Source organism: Phascolarctos cinereus, unplaced genomic scaffold (assembly GCF_003287225.1).
Source record: "Phascolarctos cinereus isolate Bilbo 61053 unplaced genomic scaffold, phaCin_HiC Scaffold_4;HRSCAF=312, whole genome shotgun sequence".
NCBI lineage: Eukaryota > Metazoa > Chordata > Mammalia > Diprotodontia > Phascolarctidae > Phascolarctos > Phascolarctos cinereus.
The window spans coordinates 163,656,143-163,683,867 of NW_027555847.1; the positions used below are offsets into that span (position 1 = coordinate 163,656,143).

The 27,725-nt window shown below is 38.4% G+C and overlaps 1 protein-coding gene across 26 annotated transcripts in view; it reads left to right on the forward strand.

Moving 5' to 3' along the window:
- The window catches only part of RBFOX1 (RNA binding fox-1 homolog 1), a 1,746,265-nt gene that overhangs the window by 629,593 nt on the left and 1,088,947 nt on the right, over positions 1 to 27,725 (forward strand). For all 26 annotated transcript variants that reach the window (XM_078152767.1, XM_078152757.1, XM_078152768.1 and 23 more), the window contains one exon: positions 21,357 to 21,404. In XM_078152767.1, the coding sequence (XP_078008893.1) occupies positions 21,357 to 21,404 (48 nt within the window). The remainder of the gene's footprint in view (positions 1 to 21,356; positions 21,405 to 27,725) is intronic.

Sequence of the window (27,725 nt, forward strand, 5' to 3'; positions counted from 1 at the left end):
CTATATTAATAGATAAAGATATGCCATTAAAAATGTCCGAGTCCCCAGTGAGGGGAAAAAAGGATTTAATGGAAATATGAAATTCCACTTTGTTTTTATAATCACATGGTAATTCCTGCTTTTGTGCCATTAGTAACATTAAAGATTTAAAAATCAAATACAGGGGGATCAGGATAGTGTAGTGCAAAGAAAACTGGATGTTCAACCAAATGTCTCATATTTTAAAATTGTCTTTATTAGTTATCAGTATAGCACCTTGGAGATGTCACTTTACCTCAGTGGGTCTCAATATACCCTTTTATAGTAAAGGGTTTGGACTAGATAGTCTTTTGCATTAGTTGAAAGAAAGGAGAGGCACACCAAAAACTTAGTATGAGCACCACCCTCCAAATCATTTTAGAATCAATCAGAACCATCAGAACAGATAACAGAACCAAGGTAATGCAAATATAACAAACTTCAAAAAGGTATATTATGGGCAATCTGCTAGATACTACTACTCTATTTTCCAGGGTGCATTGAAAGAAACAGGTTTTTCTCCTTAAGTGATGACGCTTAATGACTTAGGTGTTCCTCCTGCAGTAATGATCAATGTGTAACTGATAGCATTTTGCAAAGTCTCTCATGACTTCAGCTTTATTTTTAAATAGTCATTAATGTGACTAATAAGTTACAATTGGCTTTTGCAGAGAAAATAGGATAAGGCTTTCATCTTTTGACCCTGGGACATGCAGATAAAACCAACGTTAATTGACTGTTTTGAGATGAATGGGTTGGTGTCTAGTTATAGGATTCTACTGGAGTGTGGAGAAAGATATAAATGACCCTTTTAAATAAGGATGACAACTAGGCACTAATTAACAGACAGGTGAATATTCTGGTCAACCATTTGACATTTCTATGCATCGTGCAGTACATTCGCCTTTTGAACCGCATTTATTTCTAGCTTAATTAGTCCTTCACAGTTTGCTATGCTATTAGCAATAGCCTTTCCATTTAAATTCCTTTAAACTAGACCTTTTACTTTTCTTCTTCCCCCTCTCATTTTGGTATTGGCTTATTTTTTTTTTGTTTAAATGACCCCATCTCACTTATTTTAATGGTCTTTGCTACATTAGTGGTGATTTTACATTTGGCCTTATTTCAATTCAGTTTTTCTCTTTCAAAAACCAGCACTTGCAGAGGGACTAAGATGGAAAGATTAAACCCCTTAGTGTCATCTGCCTGAAAAATCCTGTGGTTTCTTCTGACAGGAAGAGTGTTTTCATATCCCTCCTTGGTCTAAGCTGCTGTGCTTGACATCTCATTATTTAACTCAGCTGTTTCAGCTTCACCTTCACCCAGTTAATTAAGTAACTTATTGAATGTATTATTCAGGTTTGATTCTCGATCTATGTCAGAGAGGGATGGGAGGTTCTTTTGCCCTCTTTACCCTCTCTACTCCTCCCACCTGTTTTCCTCCTCTCTCTCTCCCCATCCTCTTAGAATGGTGGAGGGAGAGGAGAAAAAAAGTGAACTAGGTGGAGGAAATAAACATATTTCTTGAAATAACTCCTGATCTTCCATGCAGGACTGAAATGGTACCAAAATTAACTAGATAATGAAATTTGTGATGTATTTAATTCAACATGCATTTATTAAGTTCCTGCTATATATGATGCCTTTACCAAGTTCAGGGATAAAAGTGAAAATTGCAACATAAGCTTCATTGAAACATTCTTCATCTTTGTATCCATGCCGCAGTCTACCCAGAACAATACCTAGTGGGTGATTAATAAATGTTTGTGTAATAGAAGTGATCTGAAAAATCTGAAATCCTAATATTGAAGGTCCTTGCTCTCAGGGAGCCTATAGTCTAGATGAGAATACAAAGGAGGTATAAGTATTTATGATACAAATGAATACTAGGAGATACTAACAAAGTCCCATTGAAAATCTGCAGAGGGATATTTCTTGGAACTGAGATGTGATGGTAAGGAGAAGGAGTAGTTAGAGAAGAATCATTTCCTGTAATTTGTGTGTTAGCTAGTAGAAATAGGAAGATTACTATTCCTTTCTAGCTGATAATCCCTAAAGCATAATACCTTACCCAGATAAGCCAATCATTAAGTGTGAATATAGCTGACAGGGTGAAGTATTTTAATAATTTTTAGTTATATTCATTTTTCTTTATTATCTAGGAGAAGCACCTCCTGATACTTTCGTCCTTTGAGTCATTCTCTCAATTCTTGTAGCCAGGTAGGAAAGCATTTGAGGGTCACAAAGCCTGTTTGTTATCCCCTTGTTGTCAAGTTACTGATATGATAAGGAGTTGGCCAAGATAGTCATGAGCCTGCACACCTCTCACCCCAAAGCAAGTAGGTGGTTCTGGCAGAATCCTGAATATGGATACTCAGGTGCATATATAAATAATTATAAGTCCTTGATCTACCATAGCAGTTTGGTGCCCAAGTGGCAGTTTGGACAATTGTTGAATTTGGTAATGTTGAACATTTTCTCTTGAGTACCAGCCATTATCACAGAATTATAGGCTCATAAATTTAGATCTCAAAGGGGCCCTGAGGCCCAACCCTTCAAAGGAAAGATAAAGATGTCAGGGCATAGTTTGTTCAAATGAACTAAGCAGGGTGACACAGTATCTGAGGTAGAATTTGAATCCAGGTCTTCCTGATGCCAAGTCCTGTGCCTCATTCACTATTCTGTGGATATGATCCACTGAGTTGTGCTGCTTTATTGGTCGGGCTATGATAGGTCCAGTAATTTCATTGGTAGGTCTGGCTTCTAATAGAGGTGTGTTCAGTTTGCCTCATAGAGAGTATTACTTGAATATCTTGAACATATAATACTTTGAAGACATGAAATCAAAGATAAACTATAGCAAAATTGACAAATTGGAGTGGGAGAAGAAAAATCTCATTATCAGGCAGAATTGGGAGGACAAAGCTAAAACAAAGCGGGCCAAATTTGGTGGGAGGAGAAAAGAGACACCAAGTTGAGAAGGCAGATAGAAAAAGTAGAGAGACAGAGCTGCAGTCATTGAAATAGCACCTCAGAAACTGAGGATTTGAGAAAGAAATGAAAGTTAATAGGGAGATAAAGAGTAGGTGAGGCAAGAAACTGAGATAAATAGAAAGCAAAACTAAAAGAAAAGTGGGAGAAAATGGAAGGGAAGATAATGCTCCCATATTTATGGGGGTAAGGGAGAAGGGTTGGGTAACAACTGCAAAATGAAAGGCACTTGAGTCATACCTTTATTTAGGGAAAAAAGGTCCTGCCAGTATCTTTCTCCTATCCATGTAACTTTCAGAGATAAAAGAGCCAACTTACGGCTGTGAACCATGGGGGAGGCAATGTGAAAATACCTAAATGGAATAAGCTCTGAGCTCTCCTAACAGGACAGGAAAAAAAAATACTTCCCTGTTTTGTCTGACTCTTTTGAAAGCAAAATTATTGTTCAGATCACAATCACCTTGTGGTTTCATATCCCAGCTCTTCTCCAGAAAGCTCCAAGTAGTTGTGGTGCCATCCTTGTGCAGAACAAAAGTCCCATTGGTGGAGGAAGTAGAGACTTGTCTCTTGCCACTGTTGATGGATTTCAGGAGAACAAAAAATAAGTCTTCCAAGGTTAGCAACAGTCCCGACCCTTCTGTTCTGCTTGAGGTATTCTTTTGATAATACTATGCCAGAGTGACACTGGGCAGAGCCCCAGCTCCATGAAAGTGTCAGCAGGGTCTGCCCAGCCTGGGATTCATTGACAAAACCCAAGAACCAACAAAGCCTGTGACCTTAGACTGTGACTTTATTGGCTGAGGTTTTTCTTGTCATTATAGTTTGCTACAACTGAAGTTGATCTTTCTCTTATAGCCTATTAACCTAAAGCAATAGGATAAGAGTCTTTGAGCTTTCTGACAGGTAGTGGATGAACAATTGTAAGATACCAAATAGGTAGAACAGCTTCCTGTTGATCATCATGGAGAGACTGCTTAATACAAAAAAAAAAAAATAGAATAATTATTCTGTGCCATTCCCTGAAGACTTGCCGGATTCCCTTTGTAGCATTAGTTATATGAGGTAGTCCTGTTTGTGATGCAGGTGGATGGAGGAAGGGAGTTGAAAATGGCTGTCCTCATCCTGTAGGCAAGGAGCCTATAGGGAATCATAAGCATGCAGAGTTCTGGGAGCTGCAGCTGGGGTGGATCATGTGTTCTAATCTAGCCTATTTACAGTTTGTTGTCCTCAGGTCTCAAGTTCTGGGAATTGGCCAGATCCTAGTATGGCCACAAAGAAATGATTGGCAAAGTTTGGTATCTCACTGAAAGGACAAAGTTATTGTCAGAATCCATGTGACACATATAGAACTGCCCCATTTATACTAAGCTGATTTTATAGGAAACATTTTCCCAATATGCAGCCTTTCTTACATTAGCATAAGTTAATCTACATTATTATGATGTCAATCCAGCCACAGTTATCTTTCAAACTGGCAAACTCCTGCCCTACTTCACTGATCCTTTTTTTTCCCAGTAGATAACATTGTATAGGTTTATAAAATCCTGGATTTGGAATAAGAAAGATCTCTGTTTGATTTCTGACACATACAGGATTATACAATTATAGATCAGGAAGTGATCTTAAAGGTCATTTTACAAATGATGACAGTGAAACTCTGGGAATATAAATAATATACTCAAGGTCATACAGGTACCAAGCGGTCTGAACCAAGATTCAATTCTGACTCTAAGTGTAACTCTTTTTTTCCAATGTATCATGCTAAAACCCTAGTAGCTATGTAGCCAAGGGTAAATCATTCAACCTCTACGAGCCTCAGTTTCTTCATCTATAAAACTGGGGTACCTTTAGTACCTACCACATAAGTTTTTGTTGGACTCCATTGAGAGATTGCATGGAAAGTGCTTTGCAAATCTTGAAGCATCATCTATTGGCAACTCTTATTATTTGTTAAGAAAACAGCGTATGAGACATTGGAGAATTTTTATCATGGAGGCATGTCCTGAGAGTTTGACTATTTGGAGAGATAAGACAGGAGGGAGATTGAGCTTTGATTCACTTTCTAGATCCATTGGGAGCACAGGTTAGTAATTAAAATAAACTCAAAAGTTTTCCCTGTAGCCCTGACCCAACACATTTCATTCTTTGGTGGAGATGATAAAAATGATATCTACTGTCCAGAGTTTTAGGTATTCCAGTTTAGCTAAAGACAAATATATAACTAGTGAGGCTTTGTGTCCACTGACTAGAAATTCTAAATCAGTGTCAATGGCTAATAATACTTGAACAAAATAGTGTTGACTACCCACTCATTCTATATATTCACTCCTCTGATAAGTTTTAATGACACTGCTCTGTCAGAGGTTATCTTCCTACTTGTTAACTTAACTCTCTTAGTCTTCTTTGTTAAATCATCATCAATGTGCCATCCCCTATGGATGGATATGCCCTAGGGTTCTGACCTGGGTTTTTTATTCTTTCTCTACATTTGATCTTTTGGTGATCTGATTAGTTACCTTGGATTTAACTATCATCTCTCTGAAGATGACTCTCAAATCTTCTCATGGGCTCAAGTCCCACATCTCTATCTATCTTCTGGACATTTCCATTTAGATGCCTCTTGGCTATCTCAATCTCAATACTGTCAAAACAGAACCGACTACTCCTGAGTGGTGAAACCAACAATCCTCTTAAATTAACTTTTTCTATCATGGGTATCACTATTTTTCAAGGGTATCCATGTTTTAAAACGCAGGTGTTATCCTTGACTCTTCCCTCTTATCCACCTTCTTCCATATCTAATAAGATGACAATTCTCATTGATTCTATATCCTTTAGTTTTCACAAATCTGTACGTTTTACTCAACCTCTCTGGTTCAGTCTGTCATCAGCTCTTATCTAAAAAGTTGCAGTAACTTCTTAACAGCCTCTTCTTTCTTCAATCCATCCTCCACACAGCTGCCAAATCGAAATTTCCTAAAGCAAAATTCTGGTCAAGTTACTCCACTGTTCAAGTTTCAGTGGCAGGTCACTGCCTCTTGGATTAAATACCAGTTTCTCTTTAAGGCATTTAAAATCTTTTGCAGTCTGACTGTAGTCTAATATTCTAGGCTGATTGCACATAACTTCCTTTCACATCAATAAAAAAAACATTTATCAGGCACCCGTTATGTGCTAGTCATTGTGTTTGCTCAGAAATACTGGTAGATATTTATGATATTACCAAGGTAGATTCTTTCTCAACAACAGATGTGTTGGTATTGATCAGTGGAGCTTACCTTTATGAATTAAAGCCTTGATTTTTGTGAGCTCAAAAATAAATTATGCAAAAACACCACACTTAGGTTCCTAAAGCTACAGGTGTGATCATCCCTTATCTCTACCCAAAAAAAGGTAGTGGTTCCCTGTTGCCTTTAGTATAAAAATAACCTCTTTAACATGATATTTAAAACAATTTTGAAATCTGGCTTCAGCCTGCATTTCCAGTCTTATTTCATATCACTCCCCTTTACATACTCTATTATTTCAGAAAAATTGGCCTGTTCATGATTCTACACACATGGCATGCCTCCTATCTCCATGCTTTCAAACATGGTTTTTATTCACCCCTGCTCCTTAGAATTCTTGGCTTCCTTGTAGGCAAACTCAGGTGCCTTGAGGAGACAAAGTTTTCCCTGATTTCCTAGTTGTTAGTGCTTTCTTCCTCTTCAAATTATTTCAGGTTCACTTACTTTTTTTTACATTTATCCCCAATTATAATGTGCATTTCTTGAGGACAATTACTCTTTATTTTTGTTTTGTTTTGTTTTGTATCCCACACTGAAGCATAATGCCTATCACAACAGTAAACACATAATAAACATTTGTGGAATTAAATGGACCTCTGTCAACATTAACCAGTTAGGACACAATAATTAGCCTAGAAATAAGTTGGGGTGGGGAGAAGATCTCTGAACAGCATTTTTTTAAAAAAGCTATCAAAAAGCTTGTTACTTTACTTCACAAGAAAGTTAAAGCATTAGCATCACCTATTGCCCCTCAATCCGACTATTATAAAAACAAAGCTCCATGTTAAGGACTGCTTTGGTAACCTGTCCCAGGGCAGCTGACAGTAAAAGGAAGAATTAAAAGAGCTATAAAAAAAATCCCATGAATAACTAAAGACCCAGAAATACAGATTCATGCAATTTAGAGACAAATGACTGTGAACTTCAGTGATGTCAGTGCACCTCTATCTTGCAGCATGCTATATAGCTTACCATCATAATTATCAGTCAAGGAAAGGTTAAATTACATTCAATATACTTTGTTCAAAAATGTTTTGAAATATGTGATAATCTTTTTGAAAGATTCTTCACATATAGTTAAAATCATGCATTTTTTTAAGCTCAGTCAGCTAGTTAACTTGAAAAATCACTTTTATTTTAACACCTCATGCCTTCATCAGGAGGTCAACTAACAGCATCAGTCAAGCACAGGATGGGGCTATGGGGATACAAAGTCAGAAACAAAATAATACTGTTTTTGAGGATGTTACACTTTACTAGGGGAGACAAAGGGAGCGTCTGTAAGTAAATATAAAACAAAAACTACAAAGTTGTTGTTGCTGTTGTTGTTTTTCCTTCTGGTAGCTGGGGGTGTGTGTTTGAAGTGGAGAAAGGGGAGGGAGGGAGTAGGCGTGGGATGAGGCTTGAGAAAAAGGTTTCTGTTGAAGGTGGCATTTAACTGAGTCTTGATGGGAACTAGAGATTCTAAGAGACAAAGTAAGGAAGCTAATGGATTACAATCATGGTGGATGGTCAGTGCAAAGGTACAGAGATGAAGAAATGGAGAGCAGTGTATCAAGAGTAGTAAGAAGACTAATTTGATTTAACCATAGATTGTATGAAAGGGAATAGTGTATAACCAGGTTGATAAGGTGTATACTAAATTATGAAGGTTTGTAAATGGCAATGATGGATTTACATTTCTCCCAATAGTGAGAAGGAGCCACTGATGTTTATTGAGTAAGAGAGTGACATGATCTGGGTTAAGCCGTGCAAAAATCACTTTGTCAGATATGTGGAGAAGAGATTGAAGAAGGAAAAAAAAACTTGATGCAGGACGACCAATTAGGAGGCTATTTCCAGATGTGACATAGTGAAGGCCTGAACTACAGTGGTGGTTTCTTTAGAAAGAGTGATATGGATTGATGCCAGAAATACTAAGGAAGCAGGAGCAAGATTGGCAACTCATTGGACATGTGAAGTAGCAGGAGCGAGGTATGGAGAATGGATTCAATGGAAACATCACAGCCAAAAGTAACCAAAAATCCTGTCCCTATACATACAATAGCATTTGGAAACAAGGGTGAAATAGTTAAGGAAATGTTATCATACAGTTTTCTACTTGTAAGATATATATTCCACTGAGCATATATGGTATAGAAAAATTGACTATCAACTAAGAATTGCTCCAAAGGATATCAATAGATAGACCAGAAGAAAAGGGAAGTAGTCATATGGTGAAAGCTGAAGGCACCACCCTACATATTCCATTGGTATCCATCTGATGTCAAAGAATCCCAGGAAGTACCAAGCCCATTGAGTGGATTCCCTATGTAGGAGTAACAAGAGGATAGAAAAGAGGATAGAAAAACAAGAGTATAGAAAAGATTGTTAGAGGATGAGAGGACATTGATGGGTTGGGATTGTCATCACTGGAGGGAATCCGTATAATCTACTATGATAGGATTGCTGCTTTTATTTCAGTAACATGAAAGCCATATACAGTGTAGTCAAGGGCATGGTCATTCATTTTAAGAGGTTGTGTTCACTAATACCACTCTTGATTATATGCATCGGCAGTTTCCATAATTTCTCTCGGCTTGAAATTCACCTGTAGGATGAGAAGACCAAAGTTTAAATGCTATGAATTTGAATGTATAAATTTTATTATATGAGAAATTTTGTTCAACATTGGCTTTTATATATCCTTGAAGTAATGGAGTATGTTGGCTTTTAGTCCTGCATCCTGAAACTTAGGGGTATTCTGCTACAAGGCCAGGTAGAAAAATGAATTCTCAAAATATTCCATGATGAATAAAAAAAATTCCTTTACATGAAAAAAAAATGATGTGTTTTGACTACATATAAAATTAGGTTATTTGGCTAGTTGATTGCTAAGGTTCTTTCCAGGTCTGCCAATATATCCTTTGGTCAGTAATAGTCAAGTGTTCTATTGAAGAGTATTGCTACCAGCCTAACCAGATGGTGTGGTCTCACTTTCTCAGCTTTCAACCACATCCTGCCCCAATCCATCTTCCACAGTGCTGCCAAAGCAATTTTCCTGCTGAGATATGTTGTTCCTTACACAGGAAACTCTTTTGGCTCCCTCTTACTGCTAGGAACAAATATAAGCTCCTCTGTTTGGCATTTAAAGCCCTTTACAATTTGGTTCCAGCCTACCTTTCCAAAAGCAAGTAGCCATTTTGTGCATAGTAATTGTTATATTAACAACCGTTTTTCTCCCTTGCACTGACTCTGGTTCATGAGCATAGGAAAGGGGAATGATGGGGGGGGGGTAAGAAACCATGGTTTAATTATATGTCATGCTCCCTTAATACATGCAGTCCACCTCCAAGCTAAGATGGCTATAAGGGAAAAAAATAGATGACTGCTCTTGCAAAGTCAGATAATTTAAGGTCTGTAGACAATGTGGTTTCCATTTCTGGAACAAAGGATTGGTTACTTAATCTTGTGGAAAGAGCTAATATCCATTTTCTCCCACAAATAATGGGCAAAGCCAAGGCCGTGATGACAGAAAATATTGCTTCCCAGGGAACAATGTAGTTCATGGGATGGCTGCAGACTAAGTGGACAATTCAAATGTCAGTTACCAAGGAGATCTGTGACTGTTTCCAGAAATCAAGAAAGCCGCCATTTATGTCTTGTTGGCCCTCTTGAAAACCATTCCATCCATTGATGCTTTGCATGAAACATGAAAGTGTGAGTTTTCTCAAATGTTCATTTAAGCTGTGGTGACCTTCTGCTGGAGTCATAGGAACTGACTTTGAATACCAACCTCTTTCACTTTCTATTTTGGGACCTTGAGCAATATGAATCTCAACTTTCCCTTATGTAAAGTAATGGGGTTGGATTAGCTGTGCTCTAAGCTCTAGATCTGTCAACCCCCTCCCTTCAACCATCCTTGTGGTTTTATTGGTTTAAGGAGCTCCCAATGAGGAAACTCCTGCTTCTAGTGCCAGTAGGTACCTTCCCTGAAATTTATAGTAGGTTCACAGGGTCATAGGATCATAGACATAAAGTTCAAAGGGACTTCAGCAGTAATTTCATCCAAGTCCTTTATTTTAAAGAGGAAACTGGGGCCCATGTAGTCTAAGTGACTTGTCCAAGGTCACATAGGTAGTAAGCACCAGAAGTGAAATTTGAACCCAGGTCCTTTGACTCCAAAACCCAATGCTCTTTCCACAGTGCCATGCTGCTTGTCTTTAATCTTAACCTCTCATTGTCCCCTAAGGAATTCTTTTAGTGGCTTGCAGAGGATCATACATAATGGTCCTAAGTATTCCCGACTCTGAGACCAGCTCTGCTGACACTCAGAGAATCCTATGATTCTTTAATTGATATGATTATATTTCCATCCTCCTACTTGCCTCTTTTAAATATCAAATTTGTGGAGGTGGAGAGTAGAAATCATCCTTGTCTATTTAAACAGCTTTGTTTATGGAGTACTGGGATCATAATAAAGATACTACTTAGGGCAAAATAGCAATAGACTATTGAATTGAGGCAGCTTCCGGTATCTTCTATTTCCAGAAGAGTCAGATACACTTAGAAAAAATCTGTTCTGCTCATTGATGACTTCTGTCTATACTGAAAGTACCCCTATCTATAATCTTTATTGAGTGCTCACATTATTCCAGGTGCTGGTACAAAGCAAACAGTATTCCTGGGTCTTGTCTTTCCATCTGTTAAAAGAGAAGAGTAGATTGGATGAATTCTAAGGTATCTTCTAGCCTTGGGATTTTATAAACTATGAAACTAGGGTTTGCATGCCAAGACAATACAAGAAGGATAAGTCAATAATGGACAAGCCAGTAAAGCATTTACTAAGTGCCTGCTGTGCACAAAGCACCGTGCTAAGTGCTAGGGATACAAAAGAAAGGCAAAGACAGTCCCTTCCCTCAAGGAGCTCATGGCCAAATGTAGGAGACAACATGAAAACAATTTTGTATAAACAAGGTATATGCAGAATAAATTAGAAAAAAATCAATGAGAGAAGGCACTAACATTAAGGAGTACCCAGGAAGCCTTCTTATGAAAAGTAGGATATTAGCTAGGATCTAAGGGAAGCTTGTGAGGGCAGGAGGAAGAAACAAGGAGAGAGAGAGAATTCTAAAGGGACAGTCAATGAAATGCCCTAAGTCAGGAGATGTAGTATCTTTCCAAACAGAGGGTTTTATATTTGACGCTGGATGTAATAGGGAGCCACTAAAATTTATTCGACAGTGGATGAAATAAGAGGGAAAAAAACTTGCACATCATAAGAGGTGCCATACCTCAAAATATACATGGAATTCATGAGTTTCCCATTGCTTGAACTCTACAATCAGGAACAAACATTTGTCAGAAATATGGGAAATACAATTTTTAGTCCAGATTGGACTAGATGACCTCTGAAGTGTCTTCCTACTCTGAGGGTGTGTGTGGGTGTGGGTGTGTGTAGTACATGTGCACTTTCCTCCTTCCTCAGTTTAAATGTTGTTAATATTTTATAGGTATACAGGGTAGCTATCAAGGGCCTATGATTTCACACAGTGATGGAGAACATAACATCTTTACCTGAAATCTTAGAGAATTGCCAAAGACCAGAATGACTGAGTGCCCCTCCATCAAACCAAATCTACTGTCAGAGGCAGAAAGGATAGACCCTGGTCTCCCAGACTGCATATCCTGTACTCTGTCCACTCCTCCAGAGTGCCACATGGGTCATACCCAACATAGATAGGAAAGGCATACCCAGCTTTACTAAACACAGAGAACAAAGATTCAATAAATACACATAGTTCCACAGAAAGAGTCTTCGACTGGAAGTCAGGAAATGAGTTATCGTCCTAGCTCAGTCACTACATAACTCTCTGACCTCTCTGACATGGAATGAATGCTTTGGGACTTGGTTCCCTTACTGTTAAATTGAAAGAATCAGCTATCTGCACCACAGGGTTGTTGTGACAAGAAAATGAGATGCTGAATATGAGAACATTTGAGGAAGTAAAAAAAAATGCTGTTCCATTATAAGGCATTATTTCTTTAAGCCAGGAACTGGATCTACTCAGTTACAAAGGTACTGAGTGACTTTAGGAAAGTTCCTTCACCTTTCCATGTCTCAGTTTCTTAATCTTCAAATAAGTTTATTACCACAAGTGTATTATACATCATTTAGATGACTGCATCCAGGAACCCTTTAGTGAAACTGCTATCAAAGTGCCAACAATTAAATGACAATTTTTATTCATAACCTGGATCTGGGCTGCCTTATTTATCCATGTTAAGATTTCAAGTTTCAGCCAGATGATTCTATCTTGTATGGCTGTCAGCTCCGTGTCCCAGATCCAAAGGGCATCATTGTACAGCAAAATCTTCCCTATCCAGGGCAGAACAGTTTAACCTTCCCATTCTCCCCAAACTAGCCTGCATTTCTTCTTCATCTCTTTTTTTTTTCTCCTTGCTATTTATAAATCAAAAGGAGTGGTGCTGTTATGCAGTCTTGGCTCCCCCTGATGCAAGCATCTATTCTTATCAGAAGTGTTGGTCTGTGTCTTGTAAGTGCATCTCACAGAGCCCCACAAAGGGGTGCCTAACAGCATTGTCTCTTGGTTTTGGAGTAAGAGCCTCTGCATTCAAATAACAGTTCTGACACTTAAATGACTTTGGGCAAGTCACTTTACTTACCTGGGCCTCAGTTTCCCTATTTATAAAGAGAGAGCATTGGACTGAATGAACCCTGAGATATCTTTGACTTTTTGCCATGCCATGCTTACTTTTATTCAAGTCCTTTGTACTTGTTTACTTTTTAAAATTTTGGTTATTTCTTCATTTGTTTATTTTAAATGCAGCTACTTCGGGGACATCAAAGGAGGCTTGTCCGACTTTCTATTTCATCTCACTCCTTGCTCCTGGTGTGTTGGCAGAACATTTTATTTTCCTCCTTCAGAGCTTCAGTGACCCTATAATTTACACATTACATTTCAATGAAGTGCTGATATTTGTCCAAAAGGTTAAAAGCCAAAGGAAATACACAGTTGTTTTGTTGTTGTTGTTGTTTTCTTTTCTTTTCTTTTTTATGGGTGTATACAGCTGTTTTGACAGCTTGTTTGAATTTCAGCACCTTAGATAAATACAAGTAGAAGCTGCTAAGCTGGCACGAACCCAAGTGATAGACCTGGACTTTTACAATTTATGATTATTCCTTTTCACTCATTGGATTTTTAATTCAGTGACTTGTAGAGTTGGAAACTACTTGAAACATGCTGTAGAAAGCATTCTTTTCTGAAGCTCTGCTACTATTTATTTGGTATAAAGACAAGTATGATTAACAACTGATATGGGTAAATCCATTTACAATTAATTAAAAGGCTCCCATTAAGCCCCTACTGTGATGCAAATGCATAGATTCTATTTGCTAGCAGACCCTTGGTTTGGGTCCGCCTTGGTGACATATTGCGTATACCTGTAGAGATTTCTTTTCTCCTTTAAATTTAATTTTGAGGAGACCCGGGGGGGAACCTGAATAGGCATAGATCCCGGCTCATTTCTGCTGGCAGATCTGCTGGCAGTGGCCAAGTTCTGGGCTGCAGCAGCTGCCTGAACAATGCAGGAAAGGGAAGTAAGAGCCATTGGGGGGTGGGGAAAGAGGTGATGAATCTGGGATGATGTATCTGCTAGTTTCATTTGGACAGTACCTTCTGGTCCTCTTGAAATTGGGCTGACAGTTCATTCTCTACTATGAGCCCTTCCCCCTCCCCCAACCTTTCATATCTAGGGAGTCCTTCCACACATTAAAAAAATTAAAAGAATTTTTAACCTTGCCTCTGTAACATGCCCCTCACTAAATTAAATAATATATTAATTAGAATGTAGGCTACACACCTCAAATGAGTTTTCTAAAAGGAAAGTCATACATACATACACGTGTCCACATACACATTTATGTGCACATATGTAAGAAAGCACATGTTCACACACATATGTGCATATACATGCATGTAAATGCACATGATACATAGGTTGTAACCCACTTTCAATCTATGTTTGAACTGGGTTTAATGAAAAAAAAACTTCCTATTTTAAGGCCAATATTCATGTGTGATTTTTCTATGCAGTACCTAATGACTTTTAAAAATGTGTGACTTCATTTTTCATTATTTTAAGGTCAAATACATTATTTTTTTTTCTTTTCGGGGGATCTTTATGGGTATAAGACTTTTTCATCTTATTTCGTGGAAGGTTGATTTCTTCATAGAAAATCCTTTTTAATCATATAATTATGCAAAGCCTTGTAAAGTTGCTTCATTCAAGCAAGTAATTAAGTTTTATTAATTAGAATATGTAGTTATTTGAGGTTTAGATTTTGAGGAAGCCCAAGGATCTTAGTATTTCATGAAGGTTTTAGGCTCTGTGACACTCCTTCCCATAGTCTTATTTATTTATTTCCCCACCACCCCAGCAGTCTTTGCAAAGTTATTTGCTGCCATCTTCTGGTTAGTTGTGATAGTGCATACAAAAACAAATCGACATCATAGGGGTGATTTGTTTTACTGAAAAAACAGAACAAAACAAAACAAAAAACAACATTCTTTTTTAATGTGTCTTCCAACCATGAGGTTTTATGACTTTGATTTTTTTAAAATTTTACTTTACTTTAAGCATTAGTGCAAATTTGGAGTTTTTCAAACTAAATTTATGGATGTATATATTTTAGATTGGCTTCTGATATGTATCATTGATTAGAATTTCTACAATTGTGGTAGATCATTATCCCTAACAATGTTGTTCTTGTTCAGTCATTTTCAGTTGTGTCAGACTGTTCATGACCCCATCTGGGGTTTTCTTGGCAAAGACACTGGGATGGTTTACCATTTCCTTTTCCAGCCCATTTTACAGATGAGGAAACTGAGGCAAATAGGATTAAGTGACTTGTCCAGGGTAACAGAAGTAGCAAGTGTCTGAGGCCCGGAACTCGTGTCTTCCTGCCTCTAGGACTAGCTCCTTATCCACTGTGTCACCTAGCTGCCCTTCCCTAACATTACAGTTATTCAATTTAAAAAAATAAATTTAAACTAAAAACATATAGGGGGTGTTTTGGAAAGAAATTAAGAGTTAGATCCAGGGAACTAGGGTCTTAGGCCTGTGTCTTCCACCATTTATGTTCCACTGTGCACTCTTGGGCAAGTCACTTAACCTTTCTGGGCCTCAGTTTTCTTTTTATAAATGAGGAGACCAGAGTGGATAATAAAGAGATTAAAACCTAGATGGGAAGCCTATTATCTAAGGCCCCTTTCAATTCTAAAATGCCAATAATTATATATAATCATGATTAGTCAGTCGGCTGGTATTTATTAAACACCTGCTCTAGGCCAAGCACCGTGCTAAGTATTGTGATTACAAAGAAAGTAAAAGATAGTCCCTGATGTCAAGAAGTTTCTAGTCCAGTTGGGAAATAACGTGCATGTAAGTATGGACAAACAAGATGGATAAAAGACAAGTTGGAGATGATCAACAAAGGGAAAGCCTGAGCATTAAGAGGGAACAGGAAAGGCTTGTGGCAGGAGGTGAGAAATTAGCTGGGCCTTAAGGAAAACAGGAAGTAGAGATAAGGGGAGAGAGGGTGAGAGCAATTCAGACATGAGCCAGTGAGCCGAGGGTCATGATAGTGTCCTGTTTGAGGAAAATTGAGGAAGCCCCTGTTAGTGGATCAAACATGATCTCAGTATTCCCCTCCCTTTACTGTGATTTCACTAGAGCAGGGAGCAAGTGAACTGGGAGTTCTTTGTATGGCTCCAGATCCAAAATTCATATATTTTTAGAGAATTACCTGAAGGGCCTTGAGTAGTTCCATCATTTGCCCATAGTCACAGAGCTAGTAGGTGACAGAGCTGAGATTTGATTCAAGTTCTTTCTGATTCCTATCTCCCTACCTTCCTCACAATGAAGACCTTATTATACAACAAATCATCACATTTTGATAGTACTTAGATTTGGTCCTGCAGATTAAAAGCCCACAATAACATAACAATTTGAGGCTTACTAAATTATTTTCTCATAACTGGCCTGTAAGGTGGTTAAGATGTGTGGTATAGTATCACCATTTTACAGGTAAGCAAATCCAGGTTCCAAGCACTTCAATGATTTGCCCAGGGTCTCACAGTTCTAAATATAGAAAACAGGATTCTAGCCTTAGGTCTCCTGCCTTTAAGCCTATGCTTTTTCCTACCACCCAGTTCTAATAAAACATATCCTTGATTCTCTCAGGTCAGAATGAATTAATAATAATAATATAACCACAATAAAGACAAATGCCCCAGTTATGAGAAGAAATGCTCTTTGTAAAAATGCCATGTAAAACTTGAGCCTCCAGATATATGTCACAACCTTTTTGAGCAGTGATATGTAGATATTTGATGTATGTGACTTTACTTCACCCATTAGAATCAACTTCCAAAAAGTATTTCTTTTGGTTTTGTCTTAAGGCAGCAATTTCCTTTGACCTGGGAGCAAAACAGCTGGAAAGGAGTCTGTTTTGTTGTGATTATTTGTCTTTGGGGGAATAGGAGAAGGGCAACACAACTTTGACCTTTACATAGACTTCACAAAGGAACTTAGTCTGCAAGAGTTTCTTGTGAAACACACTCTGGAGGACTAAGAGTGCCGGGGAACAGATGAGAAATATTTATTAATGCTGTAGGTGCCATAGTTTATTTTTGATGTGAGTATGGGAAGGACCTTGTAGATTCTCAAATATTCAGTGTCTGTTCCATAGACCTGAGAGTATCTCAGATAACTTTAAGGACCCAAATGGGAAGAAAGAGAAGGTCATTGTTGAGTTTTCTTGAATGGACCTAGAAAGAGGAAAAACCCAGGGTGGATATTTTTTTAAGTGAATAGAAAAGAGAAAGATCTGGATTATTCAACTTTAAGGCAGGATGCTGTTGTAGGCCCACTAGGAACCAAAGCTGTCATGTTCAGAATCTGCTCCCTCCTTATAGATTTCCACCTTATAGATTCCCAAATTCCTTCAAGGCTTAGTTCAGATGATGCCTCATATGCAAAGCCTGCTCCAAGTACCTCTAGCTGTTGGTGTAAACCACCTCATAAATTACTTTGTATTTATTGATATGTATGCATTCTGTAGCCCCCAGGAGAATATGAACTGTGGGCTCCTTAAGGGTGGTTTTAATCTTCTTTTCAGTTTGTTTTTATCCTTGTTTTTTAGTTTGTTTTTATTTTGGTAGCCTGTGGTATGGGTCTAGCAAATAAGTGGTGCTTAGTAAGTGTTGGTTGAATTGAAGTGGTTTCTTATTTTGTTTCATTGTATTGTAGTCCACAAACACCCTTACTGTGTTACTTTTGTCTGACCTTGTTTTGTTAGATGTTCACAAACCATACTGTGCCACCTGTAAATAACTTACGACGGACAAAGAGAAACTCTTAACTTCTGAGCCCATGATCGGGGAGAAGCATCATTTTGGTAATAATTATATAGTGCTGTAAGGATTTGAAAGTGTTTTATATATAATATCTCATTTGATTGTTACTAGAATCTTGGGAGATTAGAAGCTATTATTATCCCCATTTTTCAGATAAAGAAACTGAGACTGAGAAAGGCTAAAATACTTGTCTAGGATTACACAGCTAATGTCTGAAGGAAGATTTGAACATGTCTTCCTGACTATACCACCTAGCCACTGAAAGGGGGCTCCCTGAACCATAGAGGCTGAGAACCACACAAGTACAGGTGAACTTTCAGCCTCACTGCCCAGACATTCCTATTCCACTGGCATCTTTTACAGATTCCAAGTCAAAAGGAGTGTGGGTTGGATAAGCTTAACATGCAGCAGCTATATAAACAAACTATCCTGCTTCCTATCACTGCCCTTTTATAATTTATAATTATCAGCAACATCTCATTCCTTATTTTAAAAGCACAAAGTCTCACTTCCAGAAGCACCTGGATCTATTTGGGTACACAGGCAAGGGATTAGCCTATCCTGGCCTTTTGTAAAGGAATCATTTTCCTCTGCTGGGTCTTAGATCTCAGCATATTAGTTTCTTATCCAGGCCATCCTTTCCTTAGTGGTAAATGGCAAAATACCCAGAATAAAGGATAACCACGGGAAGCTTCTTGCTCCCTGTCTGAATTCACCATGGCTGCCTTGGAACAATCAGTCCTCATTCTCCACCCATTCACGTGGACCTCTGGCCGTTATGCACTTTGGGGCAACTGTATGATGCGAATGTACAGGACCAAGACAATAGGCATACGCTTTTGAGTGACCCGCATCTTAAGTCTCAGTGTTCCTGACCTACAGGACTCATCTAAAACAGCTGAATTACAAAAGAGGAAGAATTCTACAAGGAGTGACCAGCTTTTGAAAAGTGCATAGATGTCAGAGTATTTTGATGTCCAAAAGGGACTCAGTCTCAAAACCTATGGAGGGAAGCTTTAAAAATAGATCTTAAGTCATAAGTGCATTTCTAATCAAATTCTTTTTCCTTCCTTCCTTCCTTCCTTTCTTTCTTTCTTTCTTTCTTTCTTTCTTTCTTTCTTTCTTTCTTTCTTTCTTTCTTTCTTTCTTTCTTTCTTTCTTTCTTTCTTTCTTTCTTTCTTCCTTCCTTCCTTCCTTCCTTCCTTCCTTCCTTCCTTCCTTCCTTCCTTCCTTTCTTTCTTTCTTTCTTTCTTTCTTTTTCTTTCCTTCTTCCTTCCTTCCTTCCTTCCTTCCTTCCTTCCTTCCTTCCTTCCTTCCTTCCTTCCTTCCTTCCTTCCTTCCTTCCTTCCTTCCTTCCTTCCTTCCTTCCTTCCTTCCTTCCTTCCTTCCTTCTCTGTGTCTATCTCTGTATCTCTATCTTTGTCTCCCTCTGTATCTCTCTGTCTCTGTCTCTCTCTCTCTCACACACACACACACACACACACACACACACACATATACATATATATGTATATGTATATATATGTATATGTGTGTGTGTGTGTGTGTGTGTGTGTGTGTGTGTATGTTAGGTAGGGGTCAATCAGAGATCTAACTGTGGAAAGAAGAATGCTTGTTTTCCTTAGAGTAATTGATTGCTTGTCCAGAAGCACATGGCTCAGAATTCATACTTAACATTTAGAGAGTTAAACTATTTTCCAAGCTAAATCATCAAGTTGGGATGAGGTACTTACTTGACTACTTCTTCTCTGGAAAAGGTCAGGTCATAGACCATCCAGAGACACCAGATATACAAGGCATGATACCAACAATAATTTGTTCCTGCAAAAGTGACATTTTTGCCATTTGGTCCAACATTGTTCAGAAGCAAAATGCAGTCCTCCAGGGTGCCAGCAGTGTTGATCTGCAAGATGACAAACCAACAATATCATCTAAATAAAAAAATCCAGCATGGTTTTATTAAATTAATCCTGACAAGAATAAATTGAATAATCTTGGGGAAAAGGCAAGAGTGCTGACTGGGCCAGATGGCTTTGTGTGTTGCTGGCCTGGTCTTCAATGGCGGATAAAAAACCAGCTCTTGATTTATTTAGTTAGTTAGTTAGTTGATTAACACCTGCCACTTTAGCAGACTGAATCTAAATCTGATCCAGGTTACTCTTGAAAAATCCATCTGATTTCCAGCAGAGGAGTGAAAGGAAATGTAGGCATCCCAGAGTGAGAGTGATGCAACAAAGACCTGAGAAGAGGTTGTCACCTTGTCTCTAGAATAGCAACTTTCATCTCAGAGAAATCTGTGTTATTTTCATCACTCCCATAACGTGTTAATCTACCATTACTCACTCTCCTCGGCAGACATATTTGAGGGGAGCTTTCCTTAGGAAAAGCCTAGAGTGCATTATTTGAGCCTTTATTTCTCTGAGGCTACCATTTTACATCCCTCTGGTGTTTTCAAGTATGCTCTGATTCGAGGAGGGGAGGCACATTAAGAAAATTTTCTCCCTGGATCCTTGGGGACAAAATTGACAAGGAAACAAGTGGGATACGTGGCCTAAATGATCTATATTGGAGATCTATACTCATCACCTCACCTGATAAGTCGTCCCCTTTTCTTTCATTTAATGAAACTGAGTGTTTAGTGTTCATTATGCTATTTCCTTTTGAGGGAAGATCATTTAGAAATGGAAGTTCTTTGTTTGGTCTTTTCAAAATTGACTACTAGAACACAGCTTGTCTATATATACTAACCTTTGCTTCTGGTACAGTTTTAAGGAGGAATCCAGCACAGCATCTTATTTTTATAAAGCATTAATGAGGGTTTGCTCCCCTCCAACCCTTTTTTGGTCTACACTTGTGATTTCACTAATGTAGGAATTGAAGCTTCTTCCTTGAATCTTCAAGAGTTGCCTGGGGGTCATTGAGAGATCAGCTGCTTTGCCCAAAATTACCCAGCCTGTTTGTGCCAAAAGGACTTGAACCCAGATCTTTCTGACTCTTTCTGTCCACTACACCATACTGCTTCTCATTTACAACATGGTAGCTTTAGGTGCATATGTACTAGACAGCCAGTAACTTGGATCAACATCTTAATGACTACTCCAGAGAACCAATGAAACTTGAAGAAAGGGAATAAATGCATTTACTTTCTTGGTTTGAATGTTAAACATGGAATGAAAATTTTGAATCATAGGTATAGGTTTGTGGATGTATGCTGTGGGGGTGTGTAGTTAAATGGATCCCTATAGAAAAGTGTCTGGGGTTAAATTGGGGAAGACACTGCCTCTCTTTAGTGACGGTATCTCCATACATGAAAGTCAACTTCAGGGTGGCATTTTATTTTATGAGCTGATTCCAGCATATCTCTGTGGTCTCTGAGCCATAGCTTTTGACTTCATCCCACATGTTTCTAATCAGGCTTACATAAGCCCTTGGTAAGTCGACTATGCAAACATGAAGTTATATGCTACGCCAATGCACAATAAAGGGTAATGGTTCAAGAAACAACTCTTGGATATTTGATGCCTTTTAAAAATTTACAGTTCAAAAACACTGCTGCCTGTCCTCTGACTATAAATGACCAGTGTATTTCTTTCTCTCTTCCCACCCATTCTTCTCCCTCCTCTTCCCCACCTGCTTCTAGGATATTAAAACAGATTGCAATTCCTGTGTGGAAGTAGAAGACAGAAAAGTAAGTCAATATCTTTTAATCATTTTTAAACATTCTGTATGATATCAATGTACATGCTTAAGGAAAGAATTGCTAGAAAAAATGATTGGGTCGGTGAGTCATGTTTTGATTAGACAAATTCAAGGCAGTCCTATTCAAAAGGTTAAATCTGTTTTTCTAAAACATAGTTGATATGAGAGATCTTGAGTGAAAACCACTTAGAGGAATTAGGTATGGAAAGTATTAAACATGTTTATTTTGTTGTAAGTTTTTGCTCTAGACAGCTTTTAAAGGTGACTCTTTAATATTCTAACTTAATTTGCTTTTATCCGTATGATGATACTGATAATTTGCTGAGTGTGTACCATTCAGCATTCTACTGGCATTCTATCCTTATGCCTGATTCCTGCCCTTTGGTATTTATTGTCCTAGAAGGTCCAAGATACCTCACAAAGTCACCAACCACATCACAGACAGCCAACACCTGCAATAGCCAGGTAATCATCCCTAGGGTTCTATTCCCTGGCTTTCTGTTTTTATTTTCCATCTTTTATCTTTGGAGACCATAGTGTGAACACCATGAGGAAAAAGCAATTGTTAGACAACTATGTATTACTTTGATTCTTTTGTGGCTTTTCTTATTGGCAAATTTTCCTGTGGAAGTCACTTCCATATCTCAGGTTTTATTTTGATGGCAAGGATACACACAAAAAAAGGTGAAGAACCCCTACTGTAGGGCTATAAGAAATCACTGGTTTGGATGATTACCCTTTCAAGAAGGGCCTATAACCATTTCTGTTGTTACAACCCAAAAAGGTTTTACCTCCACATCTCTACTCAAACCTGTCCTGATGTCACTACTCATCCTTCCACTTCCTAGTTTAGAGCTCCCATCATTTTTCATCTGTACTACTGCAGTAGGCTTCTAGTTGGTCAGCCACCTTTGATATCTCACTTCTCCAGTGTATCTTTTCAAATAACTGTAAAATAATTTTCCTAATACATAGTTTTGATTTTCCCTAATGAAAATCCTTCAGCAACTCTACATCACTTATAGAATAAAATGCAAGCTCATTACCCCAGCAGTTCAAGCCCTCCCCTATCTGATACCACTCCACCTTTCCAGGCAGATTTCACATTCCACCCCCTCTCCTTTTATGCATGCTATGTCCTAGGCAAAGTGAACCAAGCAAGCCATTTTCTGAACCACTTGTGCATCTCTTTTCCCCTGTTCATTTTCATAGACCATAGTCCTCCCCATTATTGGAACACACTCTGTCCTCATCTCTGCCTTTGAGATTCCTTCTCTTCTTTCAATGTTCAGCCACAATAGCACTTTTGTGGAAAGCCTTCCTGGATTCTTTTCTCTACTCTACCTGAAACTGATCTCTCAATCCTCAAATTTCCCTAAGAATATTTTGTGTCTCACCCTTGCTCCCTCTATGCCCTACCTTGAATTATGCTTATTTGTGTAGACATCTTATCCCACTTATTAGAATATAAATAGTGTGAGGGCAGGGCTAATCATTTTTCATCATTTTATCACGGGTACTTGTCACTGTGTTTTGCAGGTTGGTGCCCTTGATAAATGTCTGTCAATCTACTCTGAGTTGTTTCCAGTAATCGTACCTCAGCCTGCCATGCTCCATGCCCTCTTAGACACCAAATATGCCACTCAGGGCCTAGAGCTTCTCCCCAACTAGTGCTTCTAGTAGTATTCAACTTGGTTCTTTGATTCATGCAGATAAAAAATAATAATAATTAAGACTTGAATTGACCTGCTCCTGCCTAGAAGATTTTATTTTAGAAAAGTGATGTCACTAAAAAGAAAGGACAAATATATATTTATTATATGCTCCTTATAAAAATAAAAAATGAAAAGGCAGTTAACATCATTGATTACTGTATCCTAGTTTATCTGTAATGAATATAAACATCTAAGCCTATTGTCTATTTCTTAAAAGAGTAGGTAGGAAGATGAATAAGTAATGAATTTTCAAATTGGGCTTAGGGGAGATGCATTTATAGCTGAATTGCATGTAGGAGGAGTTTAATGTGAAAGACAAAAAGAGGAGCTTCTCCCTAACAGTCTAAACATATTATTTCAATGAGTGTGTGTGTGTGTGTGTGTGTGTGTGTGTGTGTCTGAGATTTCATTGGCTAGGAACCTGCTAATATAGAAATTCCTTTATTAGTAAAGATGAGTAACTCATCTGTAACTTAAATTCATAATTGCCTGGGGCACTGAGAGTTTAAGTGACTTTCATGGGGTCCCACAGCTGCTGTGTAGCAGCAGAAGTATTTGAACCTAAGTCTTTTTACTTGAAGCTACTTTTTACTAGGCCTCTTTCCACTATGCCATGCTGACTCCTTTATTTGGGGAAAAACAATAACTACCTAACATACATAACAATAAATTAGATACTATTGTGTAATCTCATAGAAGGGCCTAAAAAAACCTAAGTTCAAATCCTGCACCTGATACATACTAACTTTGTGACCCTGAGGAAGTCATTTGCTCTCACAATGGCACAGATAACTTTTTTAAGACTATTAGTTTCAGAGAAAACACCAGTCTGCCTTGGGAGAAAGAGTCTTAACATAGGGAGCTCCCTACATTAGTGAAGTCACAGGTCCATTCCAAAAAAGTTAAGATTATGTCATACTTCTTGCTGTTAAATTTTCTTCAGTCTCACTCTCTGATACTAGAGTTGATTGGAAGATCATACATTTATTAGAAAGCTTTCCTTCTTTTCTATATTAATTTCCCTTCTGATAAACAAAGTGCTTTAGATTTGAACAGAGGCCAGCCTACTTATTATAACATGCTTTCAATGTGGTCCACATTGGGGAAAACCACCATTTTAAAAGAAAAGGTGAAATGCAAATGACTATGATATTTTCTGCAACATAGACTATTCCCATTGATAATAGATGCACATGACCAGGTTCTTGAAAGTCAAGGCAAAAAGCACCTACTAGTGGAAGACACTGTTCTAATCTCTGGGAGTACAAAGAAAGGCAAAAATAGTTCCTGCTTTCAAAGAACTCACAATCTAATTGGGGAGACAACATCCAAACAACTACTTACCAACAAGATATATACAGAATAAAGTGGAAATAATTTCATGGCAGAAGGCACAGGCATTACTGGGGATCAGGAAAGGCTTCTTGCAGAAAGAGGGATTTTAACTGAGCTTTGAAGGCATTCAGGAGGCAGAGGGGAGGCTCATCCTAGACAAGGGTGACAACTAGTGAAAATTCCTAGAGTCGGCAGATGGATTATCTTGTGCAAGGAGGCCAGTTGTTGATAGTAGGGTACATGGAAAGGGGTGAGATGTAAGAAGCCTGGAAAGATGGGAAGGGCCAGGTTATAAGATCATCAAATCCATCCTCTTATTTTATCAGTGGTGAGAGGACATCCCAGAGAGGTGAAGTACTTGCTTAAAGCTACATAGCCAGTTAATGGCAGAGCTGAGGCTCACACCCTGGTCTCCTGACTCCTGGTCCAGTGCACTTTCAGTGACATTTCAGTTCAACTCAACAAGTTAAGCACTTACCATGTGCCACACACCATGCCCAACCCTGGACACTGTGCTGTCCATCATTATTGTCTTGTACAGAGACAGATGTGATGTGGCACTTCAACAGTAAGCTGTGGATACCCTGAGTGATCATAATCCAGTTCTTCTAATGCACTCTGGTGCTTCTGTCACTGTGACATATAATTATGAAATTTCAGCATCGATGTGATGACAACTACGTGCGCACATGTTTGGATGTGTGTACCTTTCTCTCCATTTAATCCAAATGCTTCTAGCAAAATCAGTAATTTGATAAAGTGGAATTGAAGTGACAGCAGATGACAGAGGTGCCAAAGTAATAACACCACCTCCCTCTGAAGTGTCAGCCTTGTCGGCCTTTGTGGATCTCATGGATGCCTCACACTCCGAGGGAGAATTGGCAATGTTTTCCAGAAAAATTTTAGTTCTTTTGATTAAGGAAGGAGTTTTAAAAGACCTGTAAAGAAAATGCTTTATTTTTTCCTTTTCTTGTTCTTTTCTTTTCACCTTGCCCCATTCCCTTCCTTTACCTACTCTCCAGGCTTCTACCGTCTGTTCAGATTTGGATGTCAGATTTGCATGATTGCTGAGTGCTTGATAGTTTTTTTTGTATGTTTGTTCTGTTTTTAGAAAACCCAAAGCTCTAAGTTTCCTTTCTAAACTCTACCCTCTCCATCCACCGTTCCCTGCCCTATCACCTCCCTTATTTCTACTTCATAAGAACATTTAAGTTGAAAGGAACCTTCTTTTCTTGATGCTTGGATCAGTTATAATGATGGATAAGAATCCATGAATTTGAGGAGATGGAGAGTTCTCATTTTAATGAAGAGGGGCTGAATCTTTAGCCTTGCTCTGCTCCCAGTTCCATCTACATCTGATGACTGAAGCAAAGGTTTTTTTTTTTTCCTTTTCACTCTTCTCTGTCTCTCTTGGCTCTCAAAATCTATTTTTCATCATTCAGTCACTGATCTAATTGTCATTTGGCAGACTGTGCTCTATTGTTTGGGGAAAATTCATGGCATGTGTTGGGGTGTGGGTTTGGTTTGAATTTTGTTTTCCCTGTCTAGCTGGTTAATTAATCTGAGAGTGGGGGCCCCCTGCAGTTGGGTATTTTCTTGGCTAGTTCTTGAAATAGGCAGCCATTCATCATCTGTCATAAGGGGTATACTGTGTGCTTACAGAGCTTTTCACCCTAAATGGAAAGACAAAACACAGATTGTTTCCTTGCACAGGTGAAGGAGCACCAAAAAACTAATGCAAATTTAGCAAAGGTGACAGGAAGCAACTCATCATTTTGAAGTGTCTGGATTGCTTCTAAAAGCAGGACCCATTTGACATTTACAGTGCTCAGGTTTCCAGTGGGGAACCGAGGCATTCAAATTCATTTTTATTTGTAGTGTAAAATCCATCTGAATTTTAATACTATTATGAAGACTGAGATCCAGGTGATGAGAGCAAGGGTTGATGGATCGTTCAGTGAGAAAAATCTGTCAGAATGGGCTGAAAACCCATTTGTCAAAGATCATAAACTCTGACAAGGAAACAGTTTCTTCTCATTCACCCCCGGGCTCTTACTGCTAAGCAGTTTCTGATCATTTGGTAAAAAAAAAAAAATGCACGTAAGCAGCTTGAGTAGCTTTCTTAGTAGTGCAAACTTTCTGGTCTGAAACAGTTAAAGAATCACCAACTAGGACAGTGTTGCTGGATCTCATAGTAAACACGCTAATTAAGTTTTGAGGACCTATGGCCCCAACATGTAATACAAAGCAGTTTTGAAATTTGAGAGCCAACTTCTAAATCATATGACCAATAAGATAGTAGATTAAGACATTTTCTGCAATCCTCATGACTTCTTAAATGCTTCTAAAATAGGAATTATGTCTAAGAGGTAAAGCAATTTCTTTTATCTCCTTAGTATAAGATAGAGGTCAGCAAACTACTGGATCATTTGGCCAAATGTTTTTGAACTAAGAATGCTTTTTTACATTTTTAAAATAAAATGGCATTGTATATAAATGACTAAAAAACCTTTCTATAGCTTACAAGCTATTCAAAACAGGTGGCCAGATTTGGCCTTCCACCATAGTTTGCTGACCCCTGCCCTAGGACGTAAAGAAATTTAACAAGATAATAACCTGATGAACTAACAGAGAAGGCTAATCCCTAACCCCCAAGTCATTCACTCAACAGCTTCTCCCCCAACACCAAATATACTTTGCAATGATACATAATCTGACCCACTGCTATACAACAGAACTTACCTCTGCCCTTTCTTTTCCTCTCAGTGTCCCAGAAAACCAACAGGCACAAGCTTGCTAGAGTTAGGACAGCAGTATGTCAGGAATGGTGCTGCAACAGAGCACAGCCAAAGAACTGAGAAACAGGGAAGTAGAGCAAGATTCCAGCATGTGTCACTGTATTGTCCTCTGTTAAGCCTGAAGGAGAGAACCCAGTGTGGAGTTAAGGCCAATTCTGTCCCTCGACCTCACCCCAGAAGTCACTTGGGGCAGAGACTGAGACCAGTTAAATATGCCTTACTTAGTATGGGAGGATGTCAAGATGGTTTTGAGAATCAGCCCCAACAAAATCTGTGATCAAAAGGGAGAGAGTAAAAAAGTGAGTAATAAGGGAACATAATGGGAAAAGAAAAATAGCTAATGATCTCAGTTAAATATCTTGAGTATAAATAGGTATACTAAGAGCAAAGATATTACTAACAAGGAAATATGCTAACTAAAGGTGCTCTAAATGAATATAGATATTTACAAATAAATATTGT